Source organism: Myotis lucifugus, unplaced genomic scaffold (genome assembly GCF_000147115.1).
Source record: "Myotis lucifugus unplaced genomic scaffold, Myoluc2.0 scaffold_5, whole genome shotgun sequence".
Classification (NCBI taxonomy): Eukaryota; Metazoa; Chordata; class Mammalia; order Chiroptera; family Vespertilionidae; genus Myotis; species Myotis lucifugus.
The window spans coordinates 11,924,419-11,933,787 of record NW_005871053.1 but is presented as its reverse complement, the minus strand read 5'-3'; the positions used below and the strand labels follow the sequence as shown (position 1 = coordinate 11,933,787).

At 44.5% G+C, this 9,369-nt stretch overlaps 1 protein-coding gene across 3 annotated transcripts in view; it reads left to right on the top strand.

Moving 5' to 3' along the window:
- Positions 1–582: 582 nt before the first annotated feature.
- Positions 583–9,369, top strand: part of KLHL41 (kelch like family member 41) — a 47,047-nt gene continuing 38,260 nt past the window's right edge. The window contains exons 1-3 of one of the 3 annotated variants that reach the window (XM_023745192.1): positions 583–746; positions 3,138–3,220; positions 8,129–8,194. In XM_023745192.1, coding sequence (XP_023600960.1) covers positions 688–746; positions 3,138–3,220; positions 8,129–8,194 — 208 coding nt within the window. In that variant the 5' untranslated portion in view covers positions 583–687. Of the gene's footprint in view, positions 747–3,137; positions 3,221–8,128; positions 8,195–9,369 lie in introns of those variants that run through there. The other 2 variants (XM_023745196.1, XM_023745194.1) reach the window with 2 other exon arrangements.

Sequence of the window (9,369 nt, the reverse complement as noted above, 5' to 3'; positions counted from 1 at the left end):
AGGAAAGTGAGTTCCAGACAGAAAGGGGGCCTCCAAAGGCTCTGAGCCCTGCCTGGCTGGAGGGCAGGCGAAAGGAGCGAAAGTGGCATGAGGTCCTGGAGCAGTGGTTCTCAACCTTGGCTGCACATTAGAATCCCGATTCCTGGGCCTCATCCTCCGGAAATTCTGTTTCTTTGTTATGGGGTGGGGCCACAACATTCGTAACAAAGAAACAGAATTTCCGGAGGAGGAGGCCCAGAAATCAGGGTTTTAAAAAGATTCCCAGGTGATTCTAATGTGCAGCCGAGGTTGAGAACCACTGCACTAGAGGTTGGCAGGGCCAGATCCCAGCGGGGCCAGGAAGGGAACTTAGAGTTTTAAGGCTACATTTTGACAGTGTAGAGAAACGGGGGTGAGGGGGAAGGCCTAAGCATGTGTGCTTGGAAGCCAGGACTGTCATTCCGAGGCCAAGCACACGCTCCTGGGCCCGGGGCCAGCTTGGCGAGCCTGAGCCGGGAACCCTGCCTGGAGCCTCCAATCCGCTTAAGGACGCGACGGGGCGGGGAAAGCGCGCGCCCGCCTCAGCGAAGCTTGGGCCTCGGGGCCGCCGTAGAGGGAGCGACAGAGGCGTCCCGTTGCCTTGGAGCCGGCGAGACGCCGCTCGGCCTCCACCTCGGTGGAGCGGGCCCGCCGCGGGCCTCGGTCACCATGTCTGTGCTGGACGCGCTTTGGGAGGACCGGGACGTCCGCTTCGACGTGTCCCCGCAGTGAGTCCCGGATTCCACAGCGGCCTGGGGCCCCGAGGGCGCCGCGGCACGTTCCGGGCCGGCGGGCGGAGCCTGCACCCCCACGGCTGCGGCCCGGGCGAGGGTGCCAGCGGGTGTAAGCCTGTGGTGGGCACCTCGGGGACCCTGGATTGGCCGGACACGGCGGCGCTGCCGGGGCCGGCGTGACAGCCAAACGCGTCTACACGACACGGTTTCGGGCCCGCGCGATGCCTGGCCCGGGGACCGAAGGGCGCTGAGCCCCAGCCCCGCGGGCACCACGCAGGGCCCGGCGTCCAGTACACCCGAGCGAGCCTGGGGTGGTGGGAGGAAGGAGGGCAGGGACGTGGGAAACGGGTTCTGAAACTAGGCCTAGAATAACGACACACGTTGCGAACCCTCAGATAAATGACTGCCGTCCAGTGCTTGAGGCTTCTGTCAGTACAATGAGGGGGGTGGGCGTAAGCATCCCCCAAAACTCCTCACCGCGCAAACTTTATTTCCGGGGTAAGCCCCCGTCTAACTATTCATCTAAATCGCCAATAGGAAGAAGGAGCCGCCCAAGCTGGTTTGGCTCAATGGTTAGAGTGCCGGCCTTCAGACTGAAGGGTCCGGGGTTCGATTCCAATCAAGGGCACATGCCCAGGTTGCGGGCTCCATCCCCAGTAGGGGGCATGCAGGGGGCAGCCGATCAATGATTCTCTCTTGTCACTGATGTTTCTCTCTCTCTCCCTCTCCCTTCCTCTCTGAGATCAATAAAGATATAAAAAAATTTTAAAAAAAAGAAGGAGCCCCTTTCGGAGCCTCTCAAACAGAAGTTTTTGGAAGATGGCATGCTTTAAAGAGAGAAGAGTTAGAAATCTCTTGCCCAAAAGCCCAGGAAAAATGCCCATTTTGGATATTAAATGTTGGAAAACAGTAAAGCTAAGGTTCTTGGGTTAATGACCTGGGACTTATTAGCCACTTATGATTCCTTACCATGAACAGAACCTAATTAGATGGCAAAATGAAATGTTAACTTTCAAGACTTACCGTATTTGTGACTAAAAATGTAATACTAGCATGATCTTACAACCTTTAAGGAGTTAAAAGGGAAGAGAATTTATGAAGTTACAAACCATAGTTACATATTACACACATTCTATGACTTTTTCTGTTATTCTTGGGGGATTCCTGATCCAAGAAAACATCCATTTCGTGAATATTTTTAGTTATTAAACATTTACCAAATGCTTGCTATGTTCTGGTTACTGTGCTAATAGCTAGATACAAAATAATAGGAAATTATTTCTCTCCCATCCCTACCCCCATTCTAGTGCAGGAGATATACATTGACAACTATTTTTTTAAAATGTGATAAAACTATCCAAAAAACATGAACAAAAAGTTGGGGAACTGTAGAAACAGAATAGTTGATTCTGCCTGGGAAGGCCTCAAAAAAAAAGAAAGAATATTTGAATTGAGTTCTGAAAAGTGGTCAGAGCCTAGTCAAGGAAAACAGGAGGAAAGTATTCCAGGGGAAAAAAAGGCAGAGTCTTGGAAGTATAAACTTCATTGGCAAGAAGGCAATGTCTGGCAGGTAGAGGGTGGAGGTTAGTACAAATAGAAAAATAGGTTAGTCTGATTATGAAATGTTTAACTGGGGATTTTGGACTTCATTTTCCAGGCAGTCCGGTGACAGGGAAGACTGAAGCAGGGAAGTGACATGACCATATCTGTGTTTTCAATAAGTAATTGAGTTGGTTCTATGGAGAATGTCTTAGAAGACTCTCCTACATATTTTGCTAGGTTTTGTTTTTGTTGTTTTCTTTGATATACTGGAGTGCATTCTATCAGCAAACCATTCTTCATTACTTTCTTTTGTCTCCTGTTTCTAATTGTTTACAAAGTCCTGATGATGCTTTGCTTTCCTTCCATACTTTCCTCTATTCAGAAACCTCTGGGGGTTCTCCACTGCCCACAGGATAAGGCGCATTCCTATCTGACTAGCATTTATGGTTCTCCGGTTCTCCGTAACCTAGTTCTTACCTCCTAACCCAACTATATTTCTCACTACCTCTCAGTATGGACCTTCTTCTCCAGCCAGGCCAGTTTCCTCACATTCCCTTATCGTTTCTTATTCCTGTGCCTCTCTCCCTCTCTTCCTTCTTTCTCTCCCCCTTTCCTTCCCCTCCAAGTCCTACCTCTCTTTCTAGTTCTGGCTGCTCTACATGTCCTGGTCATTCCAGTCACACTTATCTCCAGGTTCTTGGAGTTTTGAATGCATGAGCATTTGGTACTGTATCCTTTACACTATTGGCTGTTTTATAGGTATATATATGTCTTTTTTTTCCCTAACTAGATTTAAGTGGGTGTATTGTAGCTTTAAAATTAAAGTATTTATATTTATTTTAGACAAATGAAAACAAGACCTGGAGAAGTCCTTATTGATTGTTTAGATTCAATTGAAGACACCAAAGGAAATAATGGGGATAGAGGTGAGTATATTATCTAATACATTTTATATTTCTGGTTTATATTAGCTGGAGAATAAGATATGAAAAGCATTGTATGTAATTCTGAGAGTGGGAGCATTAAATCCACATAAGACTTTTCTCAGACTGAAATGGAAGAAAGGGTAGGTATTAAACCTGTAGCCAGAGAATACAGGTTCTTCCCTCAGAACTCTGGTCCTTCAGTAAGCCCTGATTCTGACATCAGCTTCATCCAATGTAGCTGTTAAAAGTCCAGGAGCTCTGTTTGCAAGGGTCATGGGATAGTTCTGACTTTTGGATCTGCCTCCCCCCAAAAAAGAATATGGGGTAGTGGAACATAAATAGGTCATAGCTGTGCTACATGGAGCTATGCTTCCTTTTAAGAAATCCAAGAGTAATGCACAATCCCTAATGACACCTAGAGATGGACATGTGGAGAGCAAATTCAGTGCCGTATGATGAAGTCTAGTTATAGGTTAAGGACAGAAAATACTGTGAGACGTCTGTGCATGTCACTGAGGAGCAACAGGGCTGGACTCTCAAGTCCCTCCAAAACAAATTTTCCCAAGCAGCTGTATGGAGCCAATGACCAGTGGTCAGCAGGTGTTAGATGCATCACTTACTGTTCTTCAAGATAAAAATAGGAAATTAGGAGTGGGAAGCTTAGTGTATCTAAAAAGATTTTTGGGGGGAGAGGAGATTTAGTAGGGTGGGACATAAACCTCTTATTGAAGAGAAAAAGTGAGGAAAAGGAGCAGACCTCATTCACGTAAGAAGGATCAGTAAATCCTAGAGATAGAACAGTAGCCCTTACTGGCATAACATGCTCACTGCAGCATTCGAGTGGCTGATTCCTCTCTCAGCCTTTCTTCTGGTCTGTTCTGGGATGGGATGTGAACAGCAGGTTCATTTATGAGCCTTTCTTCTCTGTGAGAACCTAGCATCATCACCAGCTACAGGTGGATCCTGTCAATAGCTAGAGCCCATCATTAAAGGAATGCTTAGATCACATTTCTGAAATGCTTCCTAATATATGCCAAGACCAGGTGAGAATGAGTATCAAGACCTAGTAGCAAACAAGAAGTCTTAGTGTGTGCCTTTGGGGATGGAATAATAATCTCTAGAATCTGGAGTCTAGATGGTCAGATCTTGAAAACACCTGAATTAACTTAAGGAAGCCAAGAGAAAGTTTTGGTCTCATACAGATTGGCAGGAGTTCTTATGTGACATTCCATCCACTAGTCCAAACAAAGACTAAGGGTACTCACTGAGTGCAGTACCCTACACTAGCACTTTGAGGTAGGGAGGAAAAAACATCTTCCTGGCCAGAAATCTTACTATTAATAAAAATAACACACCTCAGAAACAATTGCTCAGAAAATGGAATTTTACAGGAGTGTACAGAGCTTCTGGCTAATAAAAAAGTAAAAAAAAGGAAGGGGCCCTGGCCAGGTAGCTCAGTTGTTCGGGCATCATCCTGTACACCAAGAGGATGAGGGTTCAATACCAGGTCAGGACACATACTAGTATCTAGGTTGTGGGTTTGATCCCCGGTTGGAGTGAGTACAGGAGGCAACCAATCGATGTTTCTCTCTCTCCTTCCTCCTTCAGTAAAATCAATTTTTTAAAAAAAACATGTTTTCGAGTGAGGATTTTTTAAAAGGGGGGAGGGGAGAAGAATCCTGCCTTCTAGCTATCTCTTTCCCCTCTTTTCCAGAAGTGTGAAAATGACCAAGCTAAGTCACTCTCAAGTTCAGAAGCCCCATGTTAAAACTATAAATATCCCAAAAGATTAGCACATTTAATCCACTTCAACTGTAAGTGCTCTGACATGGAATTATCAGATTAGCTTTATGCACTGACGCTGTATGAGAATGAAACAGCCATATTTCAGTGTTTGGGAGATTAAGAGAAACAGGGAGAATTATATTTTGGTGTTTGGAAAGACAGGGAGAAAAGTCCATGCTTGGAATACTGGGTTTGGATTTGTACGATAGGGTCCTTTAGCAGGACAAGGGCAACGTAAGAATGCTGGAGACGATATAGCTGGACTCCACCAAGATGGCGGCATAGGTAAACACCGGAGACTGCTGCCGCAAACAACCACTTCAAAAATACAACTAAAAGACGGAACGGACATCACCCAGAACCACAGGAAGGCTGGCTGAGGAGAGACTCTTTAACTAGAAGGAAAGACAACAGCACACCCAGGCTCAGAGGAGGCGCAGTGTGGAAAATACAAAGGTACCGAGGTGCGCGCGCAAAGCGGGCTGGTGGCTGAGGGCGCGGTTGTCGTTTTCAATCAGGAGGGAGTCTCAGACTCTGAGCTCCAGATCCGGGCGAGTCTCTAGGGACTCAGACTCAAACGGGAGAAGTGGGATTGTCTAGCATCAGTTGGAACGTGAGGGCAGCTTTCTCTCCGAGGTTTGCAGCGGTTGCCGGGGTTCTGAGAAGCAGAGCCTCTGGGAACGGGACTGAGAGCAGCCATAACTGCTCCCTCCACCTGCCCTGTTGAGCCCGCCCCGCCCAAGCCCTGCGCAGAGCCATTTGCCGATCGCCTCAGGCAAAGGCTAGAGTAGCACCTCTCCAGAGGACAGAAGTTTTCCATACAGCTGATTCTCACAGCCAGTCAGCCTGGTGGTCAAATCCCTCTAGTATTAACTACAACAATTAAGGCTTAACTAGAACAAGACTGCGCACAAAGACCACAAGGGGGTGCACCAAGAAAGCATAAAAGATGCGGAGACAAAAAAAACATGACAGAAATGGAGGATATAGAGCTAAAAAACACAATTTTGAGGGCTTGCAATAAACTTGTGGAGAGCCTCACGAAAACTAATGAGACCCTCGATGCTATCATAAAGAAACAACTAGAAATTAAGCATACACGGACTGAAATAAAGAATATTACACCCAATAGCAGACCAGAGGAGCGCAAGAATCAAGCCAAAGATTTGAAATGCGAAGAAGCAAAAAACACCCAACCGGAAAAGCAAAATGAAAAAAGAATCCGAAAATACGAAGATAGTGTAAGGAGCCTCTGGGACAGCTTCAAACGCACTAATATCAGAATTATAGGGGTGCCAGAAGATGAGAGACAGCAAGATATTGAAAACCTATTTGAAGAAATAATGGCAGAAAACTTCCCCCACCTTGTGAAAGAAATGGACTTACAGGTCCAAGAAGCACAGAGAACCCCAAACAAAAGGAATCCAAAGAGGACCACACCAAGACACATCATAATTAAAATGCCAAGAGCAAAAGACAAAGAGAGAATATTAAAAGCAGCAAGAGAAAGAGACTCAATTACCTACAAGGGAATACCCATACGACTGTCAACTGATTTCTCAACGGAAACTTTGCAGGCCAGAAGGGAATGGCAAGAAATATTCAAAGTGCTGAATACCAAGAACCTACAACCAAGATTACTTTATCCAGCAAAGCTATCATTCAGAATTGAAGGTCAGATAAAGAGCTTCACAGATAAGGAAAAGCTAAAGGAGTTCATCACCACTAAACCAGTATTATACGAAATGCTGAAAGGTATCCTTTAAGAAGAGGAAGAAGAAAAAGGTAAAGATACAAATTATGAACAACAAACATGCATCTATCAACAAGTGAATCTAAGAATCAAGTGAATAAATAATCTGATGTACAGAATGAACTGGTGATTATAATGAATCAGGGACATAGAAAGGGAATAGACTGACTATTCTTGGGGGGGAAGGGGAATGGGAGATGCGGGAAGAGACTGGACAAAAATCGTGCACCTATGGATGAGGACAGTGGGTGGGGAGTGAGGGCGGAGGGTGGGGCGGGAACTGGGAGGAGAGGAGTTGGGGGGGGGGGGGGAAGAGGAACAAATGTAATCTGAACAATAAAGATTTAAAAAAAAAAAAAAAAAGAATGCTGGAGACTTGTAGGCGATGTACCAAGAACAGAAAAACAGATAATCAGAGTTCGTCAGTGGTTTTATAAGGCAAACTCTTTGTCCGCAAACAACCTTTCTTGCATGCACTACTGTCCTCCCTTTGTCCCTCCAGACTCAGCACCTTCTCCACCCTTTCTCTTTTCTCCTGAGAAACTGTATAGACTACATCAAAGGCCGCTTGTGCACTCTAGCTTCTGGTGGAAGAGCCACGGCAGAAGATCAAAGGGAGGCAGGAGAGTGCAGTCTGGGTGTTTATTCCCCACATTCTTTCCTCTCAACATTTGGCTCTTTAAAACCTTGTTCCTTCATTTGGTAAACTGCTCCCTATCCTTGTCCCTCTGGGCCTGGGTGGTACAGATCTGCTATATTCACTTATGGTTCCTGACAACCCACCCGTACCTTTGTAATAAATCCTTTGTATAGAAACCTCAATTATTCTAATTTGAGTGTGCCATCTGTTTTCTGTTTGACCCCAACTGATAGATGCAATGTCTACTCTCATGATCTTGTGTGAACCTTCCACTCTAGCCAGGCTGGGTTACTTATCATTTGTCAAGCATACCGTGTAATGTTCTGCAGCTTCTCTTGAGGACACCTTCCCTTTATTTTTGGAATCTCCTATCCCCTCTCACCCCAACATTCATACAGGTTTAGTCTGATTTTAGATATTCTAGGGGTTTTCAGGGAGGAAGGAGTATGACCTGGCTATAGGTTACTCATAGTTCTGTGGTTATAATTTGTTGAAGAAACGTTGTGTTAAGCAAAGTTAAGAGAGTTTTATTATTTTAGGGTTTCTCAAAGCTATCATAATATGCTAATTGTATTATAAATCTCTAAGGTAGTTTACCATGCTCAGATTTACTTGACTTTTTTTCCCCTTGGAGCTGCTGATACTGAGCCATTAGTTTCATGTCCACCTTATTTTGTATTGCAAAAGTAAGCTCTTACTTAAGGTAACCTATTTTTTTGTTTGCTTTTAGGTAGACTCTTAGTAACAAATTTAAGAATTATCTGGCATTCTTTGGCATTACCAAGAGTCAATCTTTGTAAGTATCTTCATTAGATAACACTAGACAACAACAAAAAATACTTTGTCAAGTGAACTTGCACAGTGGCTTTTGATACCGAAAAAGCTATACTATAAAATACGTGGAAAACTATATTTATTTATTTATTTATTTATTCATTCATTCATTCATTCATTTATTTATTTATTTAATCCTCAACCCAAGGATATGTTTGTGTGTTTTAAATATAGTTTATTGATTTTACTGAGAGGAAGGGAGAGGGATAGAGAGTTAGAAACATCAGTGAGAGAGAAACATTGATCAGCTGCCTCCTGCACACCCCCACTGGAGATGAGCCCTCAACCAAGGTACATGCCCTTGGCCAGAATCAAATCCAGGACCCTTCAGTCCGAGGGCTAACACTCTATCCAAACTGATTAGGGCCCAAGGATATGTTTTTTATTGACTTTTAGAGAGAGAGGAACTGGGAGGGAGGGGAGAGGGAGAGAGAGAGAGAGAGAGAGAGAGAGAGAGAGAGAGAGAGAGAGAAGTATCAATGTGAGAAAGAAACATTGATTGGTTGCCTCCTGTACTCACCTCGACCAGGGATTGAACACACAACTATGTATGTGCCCTGACCAGGAATCGAACCCACAACCTTTTTTGTGCACAAGACAACACCCCAATCCAGCCCTCCAATCAACTGAGCCACCTGGCCAGGGCAAAAACTTTAAACTGATAAAAGTTTCAGAAATCCTTGACTAACCACTGACTGCATCAAAATTTAAAAGAAATGTTTTTTTTTTCAGTCCAGTTTATCTCCTGGACATATAGGAGATTAGTACTCTTACATTGAATGATTTTGTTTGTTTTTTGTTTATCTTTGACAACTTGCTATGACCTGTTTCAAATAATCCCCAAAAAGGGAAATCTAAATTATAATAGAAAAGTACAAACTTTCATTGTGCTAAATTTTGTTTAACTTACTTTAAAAAACTATTTTAGCCCTAGCTGGTTTGGCTCAGTGGGTGGAGTGTCGGCCTGTGGACTGAAGGGTCCCGGGTCTGATTCGGGTCAAGGGCACATGCCCAGGTTGCAGGCTTGATCCCCAGAAGGGAGCATGCAGGAAGCAGCCGATCAATGATTCTCTCTCATCATTGATGTTTCTCTTTCTCACTCTCCCTTTCTCTCTCTGAAGATCAATAAAAAAAAAA